This window comes from Notamacropus eugenii, chromosome 2 (genome assembly GCF_028372415.1).
Source record: "Notamacropus eugenii isolate mMacEug1 chromosome 2, mMacEug1.pri_v2, whole genome shotgun sequence".
Lineage (NCBI taxonomy): Eukaryota > Metazoa > Chordata > Mammalia > Diprotodontia > Macropodidae > Notamacropus > Notamacropus eugenii.
Genome location: NC_092873.1, coordinates 524,742,910 through 524,766,057, shown reverse-complemented (window position 1 = coordinate 524,766,057; position 23,148 = coordinate 524,742,910). Strand labels below are relative to the sequence as shown.

General features: G+C 41.8%; 1 protein-coding gene across 3 annotated transcripts in view; it reads right to left on the bottom strand.

Moving 5' to 3' along the window:
- Positions 1 to 23,148, bottom strand: part of UBE2U (ubiquitin conjugating enzyme E2 U) — an 82,718-nt gene that overhangs the window by 22,096 nt on the left and 37,474 nt on the right. For all 3 annotated transcript variants that reach the window (XM_072649733.1, XM_072649734.1, XM_072649731.1), the window contains 3 exons: positions 19,949 to 20,018; positions 15,027 to 15,115; positions 1,704 to 1,779 (listed from right to left, as the gene is read on the bottom strand). In XM_072649733.1, coding sequence (XP_072505834.1) covers positions 1,704 to 1,779; positions 15,027 to 15,115; positions 19,949 to 20,018 — 235 coding nt within the window. The remainder of the gene's footprint in view (positions 1 to 1,703; positions 1,780 to 15,026; positions 15,116 to 19,948; positions 20,019 to 23,148) is intronic.

The following is a 23,148-nucleotide window of genomic DNA, read 5'->3' as shown; positions in this document are numbered from 1 at the left end:
AGCAAGATCCAGAGGCTAAAGCTAAGACCTATTGTCTATCCTGGCTCTTAGCAACATTGATACATTTGCAGTTTCAGTGATTTCATTTCAGAGCCTTTCTTTTCTTTTTTTAATTAGGAACTTGACAAGCCTAAGCAAATACAAACATTTCCGTAAACAAAGAACAGAAAAGGAGGATTATATCCGAGACTTGGGATTGCAATCATGAATGGTTTGATTTTTAAAGTATATGTTCCATTTAACACAGTAGCTCAACAGTAGCTGCTGCCCACCCTGCTCACCTGTGCCCCGCTCTGCACACCCTTTTATTCTCTTCTGTGTGTTTTTAAATGTTTTATTGAAGCCTCTTAGACATCATTAACTAGAAACCTTTTGAGAGTTCATCTGAAGGTGTCATTCCTCAGCTTCAAACTGCCCAGTGGTTCCCTGGTGTCAATCAAATGCAGGTCAGCCTCCAAAGACTGACATTCAAGGTCGTCTATATTATGTCCCATCTTCCCTTTTTAGTTTTTATCTGACTAGTTTCTTGCACATGTTACAATTCAGTATAATGACGCTGCTCACTCACGATCCCTTGTATAAATCCCATGCTTTCCCATGCCTTTGTTTGTGCCATATAATCTCGGACAAGTAACTTAGCCTCTCTGTACCTCAGTTTCCTCATTCGTAGAATAAAGGAGCTGGACTCAATACCCTCTAAAGTCCCTACAACTCTAAATCTATTATACTATTAACTGTAGGTAATCATAAGGTGCTGTCCTACTGAAGCTTAGGTAAAGGCAACCCAAAGACCAACATTTGGACATGGATGAGCCTGAAGAAAGCTAAGCCTGCAGTCTAGGTCCTTTCTAACAGACCATCTGCCTACATCTCTTCCCCACCTCCAGCACCTCTTACAGAGGTCACCACATGTTCTGGCTCATTTTCTGGATCTGAGCTCTGGCTCTTGTCTCAGATGTCTTAGGTAAGAATTCTTGAATCTCCAGTGATCAACAACCTGTCAGCCAGGACCAACCTACCTCCCCTGGCCCCTCCCTGAGTGGGGCTCTCTGAGTTGTCTCCTATCCAGGCTGCTCAAGACATGAAGCCAGAGCCAAAAGTGGGCAACCCTAAGTAAGCCCAGGGCCACTGAGCAGCCAGAAGAACAACCCAGAGAGTCTTCCCTGATTTCACTCAGTTGGTAAGGACTTCAACACCTCAGATCTTACACAGAGTTTATACTTATCATCCTCCAGAGTAGGAAATGCTTAATTTCTGTCCATGAATCCCCAGCCCCTAGTATGGTGCCAGGTACACAGCAATTCCTTCATGAAAGTTTGTCTATTCGCCGATCATGTATCATTTCGTATTATGCTCATTGCATTCAATGTATATTATATGCATGTATGAATTTTATCTCTTCCTTGACAGTGAATTCTGTGACGGTAAAAATTCTGTCTTCTTTCATCATTTTATCCCTCCCCAGTACCTAGTTGTATGCTCTGCATACAGTAGAAACTTAATAAATGTTTGTCAAGTGTAGTTAAAGGTGACACATGACAAGGCTTTAAAGACGAGTAATCTGCGCTCTCTCTATTCAGTCAACAAGTTGAGCTCCTTTGGTGCCTATCCTGGGCTTGGGGGAGGGGGGAAAGGAAACAGTCCCTGCCCTCCAGAAGCTTCCAATCTATTGGATATTCACAGTCAGAGCTCAAGCTACTTACTTTGCATCCCAGTCTCTACCTGTCTTTATGTTCTTTGCCTTCCATTTTTTGTAGTTTTCCCTGAGATCGTGAGACACTACAATGAAGAAGAAACAGAAAAACAGTAACTCTCATGTATACTTGAAGTTTTTGCCAAGCATTTTCCTCCCAACATACCTTTAAACCAGGTAGTATGGTATTATTATCCCTGTATTATAGATGGGGAAACTGAGACTCTAACGTGGTAAGCAATTCATCCAGGGTCAGAGAGCTAGTCAGTGACACAAACAGAATCTTCTAGTGCTGAGATCAGGTCCAGTGCTCTTACATCATGACTTGTAGAAATCTTTACTTAACTTCAGACTAGATTTTTAGCTACATTAATGAGTTCAGAATTGCTAAGTGTTCATATCTCAGCTTGATTTAATGACTTCATTAAGTAGCATTTAATGCCTTTCACTAAATGTCATTTAATATCTTTCATTAAGCAGCTTACTTGGCAATAAGGATCTGTGAACACACAGTCCAGTGCCCAGCACATAATAGGCATTTAATAAGTGTTTGCTGATTGATGTCTATGTCAAATTCCTTTAAATTGTCAAGAGTGGAGGAGGGTGTTCAGTTTCAGGAACCACATTTTAGGAAGGGCATTGATAAACTAGATAGCATCCAGAAAAGGGTGGCCAGAATGGGGAAGGGCCCTGAATCCAGCCCTCAAGAATCTCAGTGGAAGGGAATGAGGATGTTTAGCCTAGAGACATGGCTCATGGATTACACCATTGCTGTCTCTGAGTATTGAAAGGTTGTCATGTGAGAGGAGGATTAGGCTTGTTTTACTCAGCCCCACAGGGCAGAATCCGGAGGATTCACAAAGGCAAATTGAGGCTTGCCAAAGCTTCCCAATGATTAGAGTTACTCAAAAGTGTAAGGAGCTTCCTAGAGGGGGGTGGAGGGTCTTAAAGCAAATGCTGGATGACCATTCAATCAGCGAATCATAAGGGAGATTGTTTGTTGGGTCTGGATTGGACTACATGACCACTGAGGTCCCTTCCAACTCTGAATTTGAGGATCCTAAGACTTTTCCTATTCCTGGAATTTGTAATGTAGTTATTTACAGAACCCCAGAGCTAGGGGTAAAAGGAACATTCATAAACCATAGAGTCCAACCCCCTCATTTTTAGGGTTGAGAAATTTGAGTCCCAAAGAGGTTCAATGCCATGCCCAAGGTAAATGGGGAGCAAGTATGGGAGGCAGGATTTGAAAGCATGACCCCAAAGCCAGCATTCTTTCTGCTATGCCACATTGCCACCCAGTGCTCTTTGCATTGGTACAGGATTTGTTGAAAAGGACTTTGGCTTGTGATCAGTTTGAATAAGGTCACATGGACAGCAAGTTTGAAATTACTCACAGAAAAAGTGACAAACCATTTCCCAACTTTTGAAATGACTGTGCTGTAAAAAGGGTCACTGCTTCTCAGAGATGGGAAGAACCCCCGGGAGAGATAGCTCAGTCTCCTTCCTAAAAGAGGAATCTCTCACAAGCAGCCATTCACTCACTGTTTGAGCCCTTGGCAGAATGGGAAGCTCACTACCTCAGGAGGCAATCTTGTCGCTGTTGGACAGCTCTGCCCATAAGATCATTCCTTCTAGTAAACCCCAATCTGCCTCCCTAAGTGCTTACCTGCTGGTCTTTGTTCTAATCTCTGCAGCGACATTCCCTTCTCTCTCACCTGGCAATCTTCCAGGTATTAAAGGCAGATAAGACCCATTAGGTTTTTTCTTCTCCATAAGCACAAGGATGCTCATATGGTTTCCAGACCACTTATCTTCCTGGTTGTCCTAGTCTGGACTATCTCTACTTTGTCAATATCTTCCCTTGAAATATGGTGCACAGACCTGTTCTAATGGCATCTGGCAAGTGCTAAGGATGACGAAACTTCTCAGAATCTCAGTATTGGAAGGGACCTCAGAGGACATCCAGTCCAACCTGTACTTAGTCACAGTCAGAGATTTAAAACCAGAGGAACTCTTGGAAGACACCTACTCCTGCCTCTCATTTTCTAGAGGAGGAATTAGAGCTCAGCAAGGATAAATGGCTTACCCAAAGTCACAGATAGTAAGCAGAAGAGTTGAGAACCCTCTTCTCCAGGTAACACACATCTGATAAGCGGTCAAGACCTCTAACGAAAGAGTCAGTCAATCCCATGCTCTGTTTAACCCACCAGAAAAGGAAGGTCTGAACATGCTCTGAAGACTGACTTCTCATTGGCCAGTCCCCTCACTACATTAAGTTTTACAAGTTTATCAGAAATGACATCGAGTTTACGTATTTGTACATGTTTTCTCCCTTTCGAAAAGGAGATATTTGCCCACCTCTCTCTTTTGATGGTTTCCCTTGCTTCTCTTGTCTTCTCAAATATTGCTCAAGGGAGATTCATGATCACATCTGCAAGTCCCTTTCAAAGCCTATAATACAATCCTCTTAACCCATTTAAAAGAACAATCTGCCTAATCTTTCCTTCCTCTTCCACTTTAAATTTCTCTTAAAAGATACTGGTTCTACCTTTTCCAGGATGAAGCACTTTCTCCTTCATGGAGAATATGGAAGTCTATTAGAAACTGAGATTTAATTTGACTGACTCCTCAAATGGACCTGTTGTGTCTCAAGTCATATCAGTATTGATCTACTCATGACACCCTAAAATCAATGGGGGAGCAGAGTGGTAGAGTGAACAAAGGCCTGGATTTAGAGCCAAAGAATCGGAATCCAAATCCCAGTCCTTGCCCTTACTATTGCTGTGACCTTGGGTGAGTCATTCCCTCTCTCTGGGACTCAGTTTCCTTACATATCCATTGAGGAAAATGAACTACAGGGTCTCTAAATTCCCTCCCAGCTCTAACTCTGTGATCTTCTAAGTCACTGACCAGAGAAATATCTAAAATAGGGAATGAAGTCAAATGATAAGGGGTAATATATACCTGGAAAGAGTGCTGGATCTGGAGCAGAAATTGGAAAGAGACTCTGAAGCTTTATTTGAGGGGGGAATTCTGAATAATTATAGCAACTCAACAGCAGAATAGTCTGTCTTGGGAAGCAGTGATTTTTTTCTCTTCCTTGGAGGTCTTCAAGCAAAGGGTGGCCAAATAGCTGTTCAATATGTCATAGGAGGACATTCTTGTTCTGGTATGGTCTCTATTTGATGGATTCTGAGGTCCATTCCAGAACTGCAATTCTGAGACACTTAACTGGGGACACTTAACCTAGAGAGGAGCAGGCTTCACCAGGGAATGACAGCTACCTCTCAAATACATGAAAGGTTGTCATGTGAATGAGAGATTATCCTTGTTCTTTTTGGTCCCAGGGGCAAAACTAAGACCAGTGAATGGGTGTTATAAACCAGGGGATTTAGGTTTAATATAAGGGAAACTGCCCCTTACAAGCATAGCTATCCCAAAGTGGAAGGGATTCCCTTGGGAGTAAGTAGATCTTCTCACTGGAGGTCTTCAGACAAAGGCTGGAAGATCACCAATGGGGTATGAAAGAGTGGGGATTCCCGTTGAAGTATGGGTTGGATTACATGGCCATTCAGGTCCCTCGCACTTCTGAAATTTTGTGATTCTGCAAATATCAGAGTTCAGATCACAGCTCTACTACCAACAACCAAATTAGTAAACCCCTTTGAACTTCAGGTTTCTAACTGGCCAAATGAAAAGTTGAATTTGATAATCTCTGATCTCATATGTAGCCACATTTTCTCAACAAAAGCATGTTTGTTCCTGAGGCCTCTGCATTTAATGTTGAAAACACCTAGATGTTCTTACTACACTGTAAGAAACGATAAATGTAAAAATATCAAGAAATGCAAGATATGGAAGGACTGGTACGAATTCAGAAGAACCAAGAAAATTATCTACGTCAACTACCATAATAACAAACAAAAACCTCTGCAAGTCAGCAAGCTTGGCCCTGGAGAAGAGCTAAGAAAAATGTCTCTTTGTTGTTATGGTTTTTTGGGGGATGATAGGCTTGGAACAGTGCATACAGTGACAGTTACTGCTGGTATCCAGATTGATTTTATTAAATTTCTTTCTTCTCTTTTTAAAATTTTTATTATGAGGGAAGGCTCAGTGAATGGGGGAGTATATTTAGAAATGAATATGAGTAAAAGAAGGAAAAAATATCAAATGTGAATTTGACACATCTAGTGAGATCAATCAGAAATGTTTTCCTAATTTCCGTGGTAAGGTCTCTGTATGGCAGTAGTGGTAATAATAATAATAGCTAATATTTATATAATCCTTACAATGTGCCACACATTGTGCTAAGCACTTTCACAAATATTATCACATTGGATTCTCATAACAATCCTGGGAGATCAGTGCTATTATTATCCCTATTTTACAATTGAGGAAACTGAAGCAGACAAATGTTTTGTATTTGAAGCTGGATTTGAACTCAGGTCTTCCTGATTTTAAGTCCATCTCCTTGTCCACTGTACCACCTACTTGCTTTTAGATAATATTTCTAAAGTGCTATGCAAATCTTAAAGGACTGTATAAATGCTAGCTATTATATCAGTTATCATGATCTACATTACAATTATTTCATGGGTTGAAATGAAATAGTAACAGTAATTTTTTTTATTCAGTGGTCATTGGCTATACTATCTAAGGACACTGGAGTATTTTAAAATGGACTTTCAGAGATGCAGACCAATACATTGACCAGCAACAGGAGATAGAAGCTACGTTCACACGTAATAAGCATTGTTTCAATTGCATATTGTATCCTAGTCCCAAAGGCATCCTCTTCCCCCACACACCCTAGCAGTTGGCGATTTCTCCTGTTTATCCAAAAAAGGATGGGGAAACATCTGGGAACAAAGACCATTGCAATGTGCTCTGATGTCCCTGGGATGCTCTAAGAATCCCTCAGAGCAAGAAATACAGAAACTTTCACTCTCTCCTTAGCACTTTTGCCCATGAGAACACTTTCCTGCTGGAGTTATCACTTTTTAACCCTCAAGAGGGTAGGTAGCATTGTGAACACAAGGCAACTTTCAGAAAGGCCTGGGTTCAGCCTCCGCCTCAGACCTCTACTAGCTGTGTGACTGCGGGCAGGTGCCTTAACCTTTCAGCCACCTCAACAACCCACTGAGATGTTTATCAAGCTGAATTGGTGTGTGTGGGAGGTTTCATATCAGAAGTTCTAGCTGGTGCTTAGGTCCAAAGGATGACAGATTTAGAGCTGCCGTTGAGTCCAACCACCTCTCTTTAGAGATGGGAAAACTGAAGCCCAGAGGAATTTCAGAACGTGCCCAAGCTCACACAGGTAGGTAGGTAGCATAGTCAAGTCTTGGCTCCAAATCCAACTGCCTTTCCCCTGTGCTCTCCCCCAACAAAAAGAAACAACTTCTGACAGCTTTGTATGGAAGGCAAGGCCCATATTATCCTCCCCAATGAAAAGATGAAAGGATCAAGACCCTGAACCTTAACTAATTTATCCCTGGTTCACTCAGTTGTAGGTGATAGAATTAGAAGCAGGCTTTAGTCCTTCACATTCGTGACCCACTGCTTCACCTATTCCTTCCCACTGCCTTGTGTCTGCCGCCATTTTGATGACCTGTGGCCCCTCGTCTTGGTAGTAGGCTGGGAAATCCAGGACTCCTAGGGTGAGAGCAAGCATCCCCAGGATGCCTGCAGGCTGTTTTGTCTTTCTTGATGACAGCAAAGGAGCAGCAGGAAGCCTCCCCTCCATGGGACAGAACCCACTGCTCTCAAAGAATCCCTTCCCCTAAACATTTCCTTATGGGGTTCCAAGTCCTCTGTCATCAACACTCTTCCACTCACAACCATATGCGTGACCAGATTCCCTGCCAAGCCCCTTGTTTGCTGTTATACCGTGATAGTGGGGGCATAGCTGGAGATATATCATATTTACCAATAGCTAAAGTATTGACAGTAAAAATATTAATAGCTGACTTTTCTAGAGTGCTCTATGGTTTGTAAAATGTTTTTCATATTGATCTCATTTTGTTCTAGGTGGTGCGGTGGATAGAGCATGGCACCTGGCATTAGGAAGACCTGAATTTAAATCGGCCTCAGACACTTACTAGCTGTGACTATGGGCAAGTTATTTCACCTCCATCTGCCTCAGTTTCCTCACTTATAAAATGGGAATAACAATAGTGCCAATCTCCCCCGGGTCTTTGTGGGGACCAAGTGGGACAATACTTGTAAGATGTTTTACAGACCTTAAAAGTATAATATAAACCCTAGCTATTCACTCATTGTGACCCCCATTTTGCAGATGAGAAAACTGAGATTCAGAGGTGAAGTGATTCACACATGGCCACATAACGAGCCAGTGTCAGAGGCACAATTTGGAAACATTGAATGAATCAATACATAGAGCATTAAAGAAGTATTTACCTTAGGCCAGACATTAGGTTTATATACGTAAATATATACATATACATTATATATGCATACATACAAGGGTGCATATATTTCATACAGTCAAATGATTTCAAATACAAACCATTTCAGTTCTGACACTGCCAGGTAAAATCCCATGTGAATAAAGCAAAAATCAAGGCCAGAATTAGAAGCTTGGGAAAGTGCACAGAGCGCCTTCATGATGAGCGTTAATGCCAACAACCCTAATGCAACCAACTGCGCTTTAGTATTTGTCCAAGATCACAACCTTACAAAAACACTCTCTAACTTTCCATTAGCTTTCTCATGATAAGATGATTACTGTAGAACCTGAGCCTATTTTTTAAATTCCCTTTCATTTAAGAGTAGCTCAAGAAATTCTCTGTAATCTAAATATCCATCTCAATTATTTCCAGCAAACTGGGAAAATTGTGTGTGTGTGTGTGTGTGTGTGTGTGTGTGTGTGTGTGTGTGTGTGAGAGAGAGAGAGAGAGAGAGAGAGAGAGAGAGAGAGAGAGAGAGAGAGAGAGAGAGAGAGAGAGAGAGAGAGAGAGAGAGCTGGACCTGACCTGCTTTGCCCCTGGAAGGCAGGATATGTAGAAGCTCATGTGTAAGGTTTCTATTCTAGTTTTTTCCCCTTTCTAATAACATAAGGACTTGTTATTATTCAAGCAATTGCTGGATAAAGTTGGGCCCAAGGGAAAGAAGTCAGAAGCTCAGAACCTCTTCTCTGATTTTGGCAGGCAACAGTAGGAATAAATAATGATCCTAGTTTAGTGACAGAAATAGAGTAAGGGAGCAAGTTGGTCAGCATCCTTGGGAGGGCTGGGGAACTCAGGGATGCTCCAGTGGTCCTTACCATTTGTGAAACATTATTTATTGCCAACCATTCCATTCCCAAGTCACACTGGGCAAGTCACTCAGCCGCCATCTGCCTCAGTTTCCTCAACTGTAAAATGGTTATAATAATAGCACCTTCCTCCCAGGGTTATTATGGGGATCAAATGAGATGATGTTCGTAAACTGTTTAACACAGTGCCTGGCACATTGTAGGCACTTAAAAAATGCTTCTTTTCCTCCTCCTCTCCAAGTTCCCAAGACTTTGGCCTGCCCTTCTGTTCATGGCTCACATTTTCCCTCTAGGAGCTTGGCTACTTCAAATATTCCCTGAATATTTTCTTTTCTTCTGTCATGCAGAAGATCCCATACTGGGTCAGTGTGTTTGTTTGCTAATGTTGTGGATGTTTTGATTTGAGCCATTTCCTAGAGTCTGTCAGTGGCCCTGGTGTCAGTGACTGCTGTATCAAGAGTGCTCACTTGCCAGGCCTTCCTGCCTTCTAGTGTTTGCAGGGATCTTTTGTGGAGGAGGGATTAGATTTGTTTTTGGTCTCAGAGGCAGAGTCAGAAACAGGGAGTGCAAGTTGCCAAGGGGCCAAATGAGGCTTGGTATTGAGAAAAACTCTCCCAGCATCACTCCTGTGCCTTCTCCTGCTCTCTATTCACCCCATCTTCCATGAAGGAAGGGGCCCTTCTACGCAGATGACTCTTAACTCTGTCCAGCCCGATCCTCCCTCTTGGTATCCAGTCTCACACCTCCAGTTACTCATTAGACATCTCCAACTGTGTGTCCCATGGATATCTTGACTCAACAGGTCCCAAAATGAATTCATTATCTTTCCTTCAAACCCTCTTGCTCATTACTGTCAAGGGTACGGCCATCCTCCCCTCAGGTTCACCTTGCAGGTGTCAACCTCTACTCCTCTTGCAGAAGGGAGTGTTTGAGCTAAGTCTTGAAGGAAACCAGAGATCCCAAAGGTAGAGGTGAAGGAGGAGTGGATTTCAGGTGAGGGACATGGGCAATGCAAAAACCCAGGAGAGATACAAGCATTCTGTTTGAGGGACAGCAAATAAGCCATCATGGCGAGATCATAGAGTGTGGGGGTGGAGGAGAATGTGTAAGAAAGCCAGAAAGATCTTCCTGCACATTACTAGAACAACAGACAGGATTACTGAGCTGTTGTCAGCTATCTTGGAAATATTATGAAGAATGGGAAAGATGCTGCTATAAGACTGGAGAAGGACAGATGTGCTAATTTATGACAAAAGGGTATGTAGGAATAAATCCCTTTGAAATTCCCTTTATTACAGTAATACATTGTTGTTGGAATTGTGAACTGATCCAACCATTCTGGAGAGCAATTTGGAACTGTGCATATACCCTTTGATTCAGTAATACCATTTTCAGGTCTGTATTCCAAAAAGATCATTTTTTAAAAATGGGAAAGGAGCTGCATGTGCAAAAATATTTGTAACAGCTCTCTTTGTGGTGGCCAAGAACTAGACACTGAGGGGATGCCTATTCACTGGGGAGTGGCTGAACAAGTTGTGGTATATGAATGTAATGGAGTACTATTGTGCTATAAGAAATGATGAGCTGGAAGATTTCAGAAAAACTTGGAAAGACTTACATGAACTGATGCTGAGTGAAGTGAACAGAACCAGGAGAATTTTGTACAGAATAACAGTAACCATGTACTATGACTACCTTTAGTAGACTTGGCTCTTCTCAGCAATGCAAGGATCTAAGGCAGCTCCAAAATGTTACGATGGAAAATGCCATCTACATCCAGAGAATGAACTATGGGGTCTGAATGCAGATAGAAGCAGACTATTTTCACTTATGTTAAATTTTTTCCTTTCTCATGATTTTCCCCTTTTGTTCTGATTCTTCTTTCACAACATGACTAATGTGGAAATATGTTTAATATGATTGCACATAAATAACCTATATCACATGGCTTGCCATCTTGGGGAAGGGATTGGGGAGAGAGGCAGGAAGAAAAAAAATGGAACTCAAAATCTTATAAAAGTGGATGCTGAAAATTCTCTTTGCATGTAATTGGGGGAAAAAATAAAATACTATTAAGTGGGAAAATGAATTAAAAATGAGGGAAATTAAATATCAAACTTTCCTCATAATAAAAAAAATGTTTCCTGAATTAAGAGGCTTGCTTCTTAGAGGCTTTTGTCTTTCTCTGTATTACTAGGGCTCAATAGTAAATAAAAGTTTAATGGCTGATTGATGTCTTCCAGATATAAACGTCCTCTTTTGCCTTCTTTTCTGAAATCCAGACAAATTCACCAAATGTCTTAAAAGACTATCTCACCAACCAAACACTTCATCTCTTTGCCAAGAAAAGAGACACAGCAGCCAAGCCAAGAGTACTCATGGGTTAGGGCATGAGCTGAACTTGCAAAAAACTGATGAAGGATGATATTGGGAAATGATGAGAAATGTTGCTTTATAAAATGGCAAAAAAGGGGAGATTAGTTTATAGAAATCTTGATATGAATCCCGTTTAAGGCAAATGAAAATACGAATATTTAAAGATCAAATTGCAAGGAAAAAAAATTCAGAAGAAATAGAATTGTTCTAGCAACATTATGTTTTTTTTTTTAAAAAAAGATATATTCATCAATGACGTGGACTGCTGCATTTGGATCTAATATGTGCTGCTGCATGAATGAAAATGAGAGAATAGAAGCCAAAGTGAGGGGAGAAATTAGATCAGGCCAAGGATAAAAGGAGGAAATCTGTGCTGGCCCTGACAAAATTTTGAGGACCTGACAGAATAATTCTTAAAGTATCAAAAAGAGGAGAGGAAACTGAATAATTCAAAAAATCACGAATAGCACTACTACCGAAAAGTTAAATAAGGAGACATCAGAGATAATTTTGGTGATCAACTACTCATTCATATGCTAATTTTCTCATCACTATAAATTCTTTATGAAAATACCTACAAACTAAAGGTTTTGAAGGGAGACTGTAGTGCAATGGAAAGACTATAAGTCTGTGGACTTTGGTTTGGGACACCAACTACTTACTTCATGTATGACTTCAGTCAAATCGCTGTACTCTTCTGTGCCCCAGTTTCCTCATCTGTAAAATGAAGAGATTGAACTAGCTCCCTCTGAGGTACCCGCCAGCTCTAGATTGAGGATTCTTTATGAAAACATGAGAATGCTTCTGGGTGGCTCAGTGGATAGAGCATTGAACTTGGGAGTCAGGAAGGCAAGAGTTCAAATGTGACTTCACACAGCGAGCAAGTCATTTAATCTCTGTCTGCTTCACTTTCCTCATCTAAGAAATGGGGCTAGTAATAGCATCCACCTCTCCAGGTTTGTGATACAAGGATAAACCAGATATTTGTAAAGGACTTTTCAGATTTTAAATTTTTATATAAATACTAGCTATTATTATTAAAGGAAAGTACATTTTCTATAACAAACTACATTTTCACAATCACACAAAAGGGGCAGAAAGTGAGAGATTCCAATTTATTTACTGTCTTGATATTTTTAAGGGAGCTTTCTCTAACAAGGTCTCCCCCATGCATGTTTCCATCATATAAAATTCCTTCAATCAAGGCAACAGTGGGGATAACTTTGTTTGATGATCATGTTCTCATCAATATTTAGAGAAATGTGTACTTATCAAAGGGTCTGCAACTGTCCCACAGAATGTTCAATGAAGAGACCAAATGGAAAGCATATTTCCTATAGAAGACAAAGTCCTCCAGAAGTTCTGGGATGTATGTGAAACTATACTAAGAGCATTTAACCCTGGAATACTAAATAAGATCTGTAACTATTTGAGTTTGTATAACTATTCTGAAGACTTTCTCATATGTATGGGGAAAACCAAAGGGATAAAAATGCCATTTTCCCAGGATACGATCTGTAGTTCAATCAGCATCCTATTGAGTGACTCCATTAATACGTAGAGCTTGCGCAGAAATGAAAATCAAGAGCGAGCCTGGCTAGAAATTATTAGGAGGATAAGAATAAGACAAGATTACATTTAGGAAATTACATTGCATTTTCCAGGATCCCAAGCTTAGCCCTGAAACAAAATCTAACCTTCTTAAAGTCTTATTCCAGTGATGCTATATGTCATATGTCTCTGAATCACAAAAACTCACAAATGTTTGAAGAATCAGTCAGTTAGTCATTAAGTCTTTATTAAGCACCTACTATGTGCCAGGCACTGTAGCAAGTACTAGGGATACAAAGAAAAACAAAAGACAGTCCCACTTTAATGGAGGAAACAAAACACAAACAATGATGGACAATGAAGCTAACAATGGGACACAGTGTGCTGTTGGTGCTTCCTTCTCACACAGGATCACTGACATCACAAAGGCGACATCTTGGTTTGTGAGTGAATTACAATTACACTCTATCTTTCAGAGTCCTTGGAGTCTAGTGGGGAGACATAAGGCAAGAAGACCGGCGATGGTCCAAAGGGACAAATTGGAGATGGATAATAGAGGAAAAGCCCTAGAACAAAGGGAGGTCAGGAAAGACTTCTAGAAGATTGCAGGTGACCCCAAACAGCAGAGTTTTACAGTGAGTTTATATAAGCAAGCTGCAATATATTAGTGATGGTAATACAAGAAGTGCCATCCAAGTTATCAACCAGGAGAAATGACCAAAAAATGACATGGTCATCTCCTGTAGGAGTGAAGCATAACTAGTGGGCCCCCACAATCCCTCAAGTTCAGGGAGAGGGTGGAATTAGGGGTGTGGGTCATCACCCTCTGGCAGATCAGGGTCCACCTTCAAGTCTTTGTATATAGAATAACATTGAGGTAGGATTTGGGGAGATGAAGATATACTGATTTGTGCAAGAGTCCTTGGTATAGAAGGAAAGATTTTCGTTTCTAAATAAGATGCCCCACATTCCTGGGAGAAATAGAAATTTGACCCATTTGCATCCTTCATATATGAAAATCCTAGAGGGTGAGCAACATAAATCCATGATCACCACTGACACATTCTTCAAATATCTGTCCTTTGGAGGGCATGGTCTCCTCCAAGATGGAAATCTTTGAGTGGAGCTATGTTATGATAACACGTGGTGATGGACAGTTGGAAAAAAAATAGATTCATGCTTGACTTTGGAATGTAGCTTGGAGGGAATATTTGAATGTAGGTGTGTTGGCTGTCTTGAATCATCAGAGAGTTTCTAAGCAAAAAAAAAATAAACTTGTTTTTTTGAATGAACATTTTTTTCACCTTGTGGGGGAAAAGAATGAAAAGGAAGGCTGGAAAACTATCTAGCTTTCCCAGGTGTGGTGTCACCTGGCACTCTGTCTCTCCTCAAGTGGGTGCTCAACAAATGTTTGTTCACTTGCTCTTGCTTCCTAATCTGCATGGAAGAAAGAGGCTGGGACTCCTCAGACTGGCACCCATGGCCAGGATCCATTTATCTCTTAGCTGGGGTCTGGCCATTGACTTCCACGGCTTCCTTCAAGGCTCCTTGAAGGCAGGGACTGCTTTATTTCTGCCTTTTCATGCTCCTCACCTCACACGGTCCCCAGCATGCAGCAGGTGATGGGCAAATCAACACTTGTTGACTGATTATTTCATGCTCTAGCACATTCTGCCTTATTGTTTTCATCTACACATGGCTCATTCTTCCCTAACATCACCAACAGACTGGAAGTCCATGCAGGTAGGGATTGTTTCATTGTGTCTTCATATTCCCAGCACCAAGCACAGTAATTGGAAAGTAGCAAGAGCTTTTTGAATATTTCACAAATTAAATGGACTCCATTCTTTTGCCTTTTTTCTATAGTTTTCTCTTTCTTGCTTATACTTTTCCTCCAACAGGGATAGTAATTATTTGTGTCTTAATGACTTTTGTTACTTTTTGGGTAGGGACATCATTGGGGAGTTCTGAAAGTCAGAATGTAAGTTTCCCAGGGTGATGGACTGTTTCTTCTCTATTACATACCTCCCTTTTCCCCTACCTTTTCCTATTGGAAAGGGGGAAAGTTGGCAATTATAGGCCACCTTCCCCACCCCAAAGAGAATGCAGGCTAAGGCAAGATCACCTGACCTGGAATTTTGAAACAGCTGGCTGTTTGTGATGTCGCAATTCCAGACCACGTCTTGTAGTATTCATCAAAGGAAATTCCTTTAATGCTCCTGAAAAGAAAAATAAAAGTTAAATCAGATAACAATCAACTTGTATATGTGAAATTTCATACTTGTTTGGCACACAGAGGCCCCAGAGCCAGAACTCAACAGAAAACCTTCCAAGGGAGTGGGACACTCATTTCATTATACTAACTGACCAAGGCAGTGTGATTCAGAGAATATGCAGTGGACTTCAGGTGAGAAAGACCAGATTCAGGAAAAAATGAAACAGACTGTGTCCTCAGGGAGCTAACATTTTATTGGGGGAAACCAGCATGTATGTACAGCTTAATAAATAGAGAGTGTGTTTGTCCTTCGTTGCCGAAGAAGACCATGCCATCAGAGAAATAATGACATGACATACACTTGACTTTGTTTTGAGTGAGGGAGGGCTGTGCAGGTTACCAGCCTCACTTCTCCTCCAGAGACATCTGAATCTAGTGACCAGATATTCATCAGGATAACTGGAGATGACCCAGGATGAGGCAATTGGGGTTAAGTGACTTGCCCAAGGTCACACAGCTAGTGAGTGTCAAGTGTGTGAGGTGAGATTTGAACTCAGATCCTCCTGACTCCTGCTCTATCCACTGCACCACCTAGCTGCCCAAATAGAGAGTAATCACAGAGGGAAGAGAAGGCACCAGTACCTGGATTGGGAAGGTGGGGAGAAGTGAGGTTGGGATAGGCCAGGGGTGAATGGTAGTCTTTGGGCTGAGCCTTGAAGGCTACAAGCCAGAGATGAGAAGGGAACATATTCCAACAGAAAGAAAAGGCTTGTGGGAAAGCACTGAGATGTTAGAACAACAGGGAGGTAGGTTTGGCTCCAGAGAGATATGAGGCAAGAGAATGCTGAAGCCAACCCTTCCTGGGCACACCAGAGAAAACACTATGGAGAGCTGAACAGAACCTTGACTGAAGAGGAGGATTCTGAAGGATGGAGATGAGCAGGGAATGAGCTGGTAGCCATGGGAGATGGTTTGTGTGAAGTCAGGAAATGCCTTTTTGAGCTCAGGGAACAGTTAAGACATTGTCCCATTAGCTCTGAATACAGCGCTCATGAAAGATCCTAGATCAGAATTGGAGGGGTCTCTGAGGTCATCTATTCCAACCTTCTCAATTTATAGATGAGGAAACTGAGGCCCCAAGAGGTAGGACTTGTCCAAGGTAAGCATGAGAGGTGGTATTTAAACTTAGGTCTTCTGACTCAAGAGGTGGGACCCTTTCCCATGTACTATGAGTAATATGAAAAAAGGTTGAAAAGAGGTTGAAGTAGTATCATGAAAGACCTTCAGGGTCCAGCTGGGGAGGTTGTACTTTATGCTGAAGGCAATAGGGAGCCACTAGAACCTCTTGAGTAGCACATCAGGGCAAATGGGATGGAAATTAACTTAAGTCTCCTTTTAATCAAGGATTGGGCAGTCATTTTCAGGTAATAACAGCTCCCTGGGCTGCGTGCTGGATTCAGTGGCTGCTTAAGCACCTTCTGATCATCAAATTTTGTGATTTTTCTCATTTGTATAGTAAGATCAGAAGGAATTTTTGTTAGCACCAAATGTGAAATGTCTCTAATACTTCCTGAAAGTATGAAGTAATTTCTTTAAAAGTGGAATTCTACAAAGACATCTTCACTCCTATGATCACACATAAGTAGGGACTGAAAACTGGCCAGACTAGATTTATCCTGATTGAATTGCTGTAATGTTAGGAGGAGATTCAAGTGACCCCATTGTTCAGGTAGCTCCCAAGGATTGGCCAACAAAACATTTCCATAACTGGAGACGAGGGCACTGAAATGAAAGTGGTATTCTGTCTCCTACATGAAAAAGTTTGAGATTTGCTATCACAGATCATGTGGCCACCAACAATGACCTGAAGAGGAAATAAACTGTCAACATTGTCTCTTGTAATAACAACTCTATGGAGAGAGAGAGAGAGACAGGCACACAGACAGAGACAGGCAGACATAGAGACAGACACATAGAGAGACACAGAGAAAAGAAACAAAGAGAGACAGATTTAGAGAGAGAGGTATAGATAAAAAGAGACAGAGATAGAGACAGAAAGACAGAGACAGAGAGAGGCAGAGACATAAACAGAGAGACAAAGACAGACAAGGAGAGAGTCAGAGAGAGAGAGAGAGAGAGAGAATGAAGTGTGTGTGTGTGTGTGTGTGTGTGTGTGTGTATGTATGTGTGATCTTCAAATACAATGAGCTTCATTGTCTTTTGTGTGTTTAAAAGCAACCCATGACCTGCATCCCCTGGGGTCTGTCCTGTTCAGTTTCAAACTATCTGGCTTCAGAGTTTCTTTCTTTTCTCTGAGCTATTAAAAGTTTCCTCTGGAAAGGTAGAACTTAAAGAATGAATAGTTTGCACAAAGAAATGATTTTTAAAGCTATTTCTGAAAGTGATCCATGAAAATAATGAAAGTTGTTAAATCTAATTCTTTTTCTCTATATGGACATCCTATGGAAATACTGGGAATATAAAGAAATACATGTTGATTTTTATTTCAACCAGTCATAGAGTTTCTCTTCATTGCTTATGATATTCCTAACACAGTTCTATGCACTCTAAGAATTTTAATAAGTAGCATTTATAGAGCACTTTCAGGTTTGCAAAGTGTCTAATGTTATCTCATTTGATTCTTGAAACAACCTTGAGAGGTAGGTGTTGTCATTATCCTCACTTTGCTAATGAGGAAACTGAGGCCAAGAGAGGGTAAGTGACTTGGCCAGGATCACACTGGGAGTTTGTGGCTAAGGTAGGGTTTGAGTTCAGGGTTTCCTGATTCCAGTACCGCACTTTGTCCACTAACATGAATAGTTATACAGCAAAGGAGTGGCCACCAGGAGTCTACAAGGGCTTATTAGGAACCAATCTCACCCAAGTAATCACATAGACCCCTTGAGCAATAGTGCTAGTCTGCTAGATCAGGGAAACGGTGAGTAATTAGCATATTGAGATTGTGGCAAGACCATTTAGGAAGTCATCATGTTATTATGATGGACCAAGAAGAGAGCTTTGGGAGTAAGCTGGGGCTCTGTCTTGGGTCTCTTCATTCTCTGTGCTCTGTCTTTCGATGACCTTAGCAATCCTCCTGGATTCAGCCAGTGTCTCTGTACACATGACTTCCAAATCTACGTAACCAGTCCTCATCTCTCTCCTGAGCATCAGCCCAACTTCAACTTCTTGCTGGCCATCTCTACTTGGGTATCCCATAGGATGGACTTGGGATTTCATTTGACCAGGGAATTTCTAGGTTTAAAAAAAAAACAAAACTCTGACCAATGTAGACGGCACCAAATCTGCAATTTAGGAGTGTTAGAGGGTTTCTCAAAGCCCTGAAAAATAAAGTGACTTGTCCTGGGTTACATAGCTAGTTAGTTCTTAGAGGCCAGGCCTTAGATCAAGGTCTTCTGAGAGAGACGGAGAGAGAGAGAGACAGAGAGGCAGAGAGGACAGAGACCTAGAAAGTCATCGATAATGAGTTCTAGGAATACAGCTGGTGGTCTAGCATCAAAGCCATGCTCAACCCAACTGGACTGTTTACTGACTTGGACCTTAGGAGAAGAGGGCTGACAGAAGTTTTCTTAGACGAGATTCAGCATGATGACCTGAAGTAGGGTCACTCTGTAGGAATGTTTGGACCCAATGAAGAACAGATCTGTGATTTAATTAAACATACTAACAATGGGCATTTCAACAACACTATGACATTCTCAAAGTTCATTACATAGTTAATTTCCTTTGACCCTCACAACCCTGTGGGGTAGGTACTTCAGGTAGGATTGTGTCCACTCTTCAACTATTTCAGACAAGGGTTTAAAGTGTCGACTGTGTAGCCATTGTGCTTGGCCCAGGAGATAGACAAAAATTAAAAAATAAGTCCTGTCCCCAAGGAGCTTACAATCTATTTAGAGGACAGAAAATGTTTACAGATAAATAGAAAGTAACTTGTGGAGTGGGAGTGGGCTGGGAAGAGAGCAGAGAGAGGAAATTAGACATTTTAGAGTCAGTAGAGCTGATAACAATTCTGAGGATGCTCCAGTGGAGATAATGGCAAGAAGTCTGAGTCTGGAGTTGGAAGACCTGGGTTCCAATCCTGCCTCTGTTGTTTGTTATGTATGTGCCTCTGGGCAAGTTCATGTCTAGAAACCTCTCCCTCCTCCTCTTCACCTCCTGGCTTCCTTCAGATCTTACCTTAGATCTCACCTCCTCCAAGAAGCCTTTCCTATTCTCCCTTAGTGCTAGCACCTTCCCTCTATCAATCACGCCCAGCTTGTCCTGGCAATTGTTTGTATCCCATAAGACTGGGAGTTCCTTGAGAGCAGAGATGATTTATCTTTTGCCTCGCTTTGTATCCCCAGAGCTAAGCACAAGTGCCTGCCACATAGCAGGTGTTTAAAAATATCTGTTGACTGATGGACAGACATTATATAATTTAAAAGGTTTGGGGTCCCCTTTTCTAGTTTTGGAGGTGGGGAATTAGCAGTCATTGTAGGACAGGAGAACAGAAGTCATTCTTAATAAATTAAATAATTTCATTTGTCCCTAATAGAAAATAGAAATTCCTCCATTGTTTTAGGAAATAACTATGATTTCATCACCGTCAGGAACACTTTGCAAGGAATTTCCCTACCAATGGACAAACCTTGAGCAGGGCAATGAGAAGTGAGGTGAACTGCCCAGGGTCACAGAATTGGGGCAAATCAGGGACAGGAGGTGAACCCGGCTCTTCCTGGCTTTGAGAACAGGGTCTCTAGCTAGAACACCACACTTTCTTTATAAATATCATTATATCATTATCAACAACAAAAAAAAGAACAAGAGAAATGGTTACTTTTCAGGCTGGCTCAGCATTTCTTCTGCCTTGAAAGGGGTCACAACATTCTCTTCCTGAACCATCTCCTCTGAAAGGAAAAAGTACAAATTTTGGTTCAACAATTAGTGAGCTGGGAAAGAGACCTTGAGGCTGCTGAATGTATTACAAGGTGAAAAATGGGGGAAGAAAACTTTAATGTAGCCTATATATTAGCGAAAGCCCAACATCTTTGGAAAAAAGAACTAAGTAAAGGCCTTTGGCATCTTGAATGACCCTTCTATGAAGTTTCCATGGGAGGTTAGGAAAAAGAATGAAGGACAGCAGAGTCTGTGTATTAAATTTGTGCCTAAAGAGTTGGTTTGAGCCTCTGCTACATATTGACCATGTGACCCTAGGAAAGTTCTTTTACCTCTCACCATCACCCCCAACTGTCTAAGCCTCTAAATTGTAGAACATTTGCTGATCTGCACTGGGAGGGGGACTTTCCTAATGGAGAGGTTCCTCACCCCACTCCCTCCTTCAGATAAAAGAACAAGAATCAGGCAGAATGAGAATGTTTGGACGGTTTGTGGTGGACTTCGATGCAGACATATTTGCGAGAGTACAGATTCAATGAAGGACTCATTGCAGGATTGAAGGACTCATTGAAGGATTTAAAGCAGAGAGAGAAAAGAGGTGTGAGATTTGAACCCAGGTCTGCTTGAGTTCAGACCCACTCTCTGTTCATTACATTAGTGGTTTCCAAATTGAGGTCTGTGAACTGACCCCAGGAAGTGCATGATCAGCTCTTTGGATGGTGGGAAGATGATTATGGTGGTGGTGGTGATGATGGTGATGGTGATGATGATTAGCATTTTTATGGCAATTTAAGGTTTGCAAAGAGCTTTATTTAATTCATATCCCACCATTGCAGAAATACTCAGATGTATATCTAGTCTCATACATGGTCACAGAGCCCCTCATCCTGGAATACTCCTCCACCTAGACCACTCCTTCTGCTGGGCAAGCTTTCAGTCTCCCCACACTGAAACCCAACTGTCCCTCAGGTTGGTTATAACCTGGCTTTTACCCAGGGTGTACCTGCAATGAGTAATGATCAGGGATCACTGGAAAAGCCTCTGCCCCACCCCTCCCAGCATTCACACCCATTACCCCATATCATTTCATGCCTGTGAATGGTGCTCCTCAGAGATTGGGCTCTGTACCAGTGAGTAAGAGCCCTGAGCCTCCCCTCCTTTTTATTTTGGGTGGGACACAGCGATCCCTGCTGAAGGAACAGATGCGGAGGAGTGGTGATCTAGAAAACAGTTCTCATTCCACTATCTTTCCCTTCAAATGCTCCCTCTCCCAAACTTTCCTATTTCTTTCCATCATTCCAGTCATGCAGGTTCCCCCCCCCAGTGTCATCCTCAGTTTCTCCCTCTCCTGTACCCCACTGTCCAATCAGTTGCTACATCTGAATGTTTCATCTACATCCCATTCTCAACATCCCCACAGGCAGCACCCTAGTTCAGGGACTTATCCCCTCTCTCCCAGTCACTTAACTGGTTTCCCTCCCTTTATTCTGACCCTCAATCTAATCCAGCCTCCACATAATCCTCAACATGATTTCTCAATGGTGCCAGCTTAACCATGTCATTTCTTCACTCAATTAACTCCAGTGGTCTTCCTTGGGATTCTAGGATCAGATATTATTTTACATTTACTTTATCATTCTTCATTTCAATTTTTCTTTAATTCTATAGTGTACATACTTATTGGCATGGCAAGCATGTATCAATTGATTAATTAAATTAAATTCAACTGATGATAATGTGGCTATATACTTTGCGTGGCTGTTAGTCTAGTGGACCACTGTCATCACAAACCTTTGTAGATTGCATACATGAATCAATCAGGGCAAAACAAAATAAACCCCTAATAAATGTGAAAGCTATGGGAATGGTGGTCAAATGTGGGTCACAACCTTTGATGCCAGCAGGTGCTAATAGGTGCTGCAGAACTTCCGAGGAGGGACAGAGGACAAATGGAGGCAATGAGGGGTGGTTTCTTAAAGGTGGGAGTGGAGCTGAGCCCTGAAGACTGTGCAGGTTTTTAAGAAGGAGAGGAGCCAGGAAGAGAGAGAGGTCTGGAAAATGGTTCAGTGTCAATAAAGGCACACGGTGCACTCAAGAAAGGAAGAGGAGCCCACTGGGAAGGAGTGGAAATCTAAGGAAGGAAAACTTGAGTCACAGAAAACCCCAGAATCCTAGAATCTCAGAGTGGGAAGGGACCTCAGAGGCCATCTATCTGATCCTAACACATTCCAAAAAAGAGCTCCTGTCACCAACTATAATCTACTGGACAAAAGGCGATCCAACCAATACTCCAAGAGCTCCAATGGGGAGGGAAACCCCATTGCCTCTCAAGGCAGCCCATTTCATTTTGGGACATGTTATTCTATACATCAAACCTACATTCTCATCTTTTCGACTAAGGTTGAATTAAGGTTGAACGGACCCTTAGGATCACTGCTCTGGTGAACTTTGATGCTAGGACAAAGTGTCCAGTCTTTATTTTCTAGACATGGAGAGTCAACCAGAATTTTCAAAGGAAGAATAATGAAATAAATCCACCAGTCAGCATTTACTAAGGACCTGGGGGTGGACAAATGAGAGAGAAACATCTCCAGCCTTCAAGGAACTGCTTGTTGAGGCCACACAAAATGTGTCTCCACCTATGATGGATACAGAATAAACACAAGGGGCTGGGAGGACATAGTAAGTCACCCTAGGGGGACCACAGTGGACAGAGGACCAAGCCAAGTGTCTGGAAAACCTCAGTTCAAATTCAGGCTCAGACACTCACTAGCTGTATATGTCCCTGGGCAAGTCATTTAACCCTATTTGCCTCAGTTTCTTCATATGTAAAATGAGCTGGAGAAAGAAATGGCCAACTCTTCTAGTATCTTTGCCAAGAAAACCCCAAACAGATCACAGAGAGTCAGACACAATTGAAATGATGGAGCAGATAAGTCACTAGCAGTTGTGGGGGCCCAGGAAAGGTTTCCGGTAGTGGGGATGCTCGAACTGGATCTTGAAAGAAATCAGGAAAAAACATGAGATCTAGAAGAGATCAGAAGATCTGAGTTCCAATCCGCTGCTTGGAAAAGTGACCAAACCTCTCTGGGCATCAGGTTTCTCACTTGAAAAACAAATCACTAAAACCCCTCCTAGCAT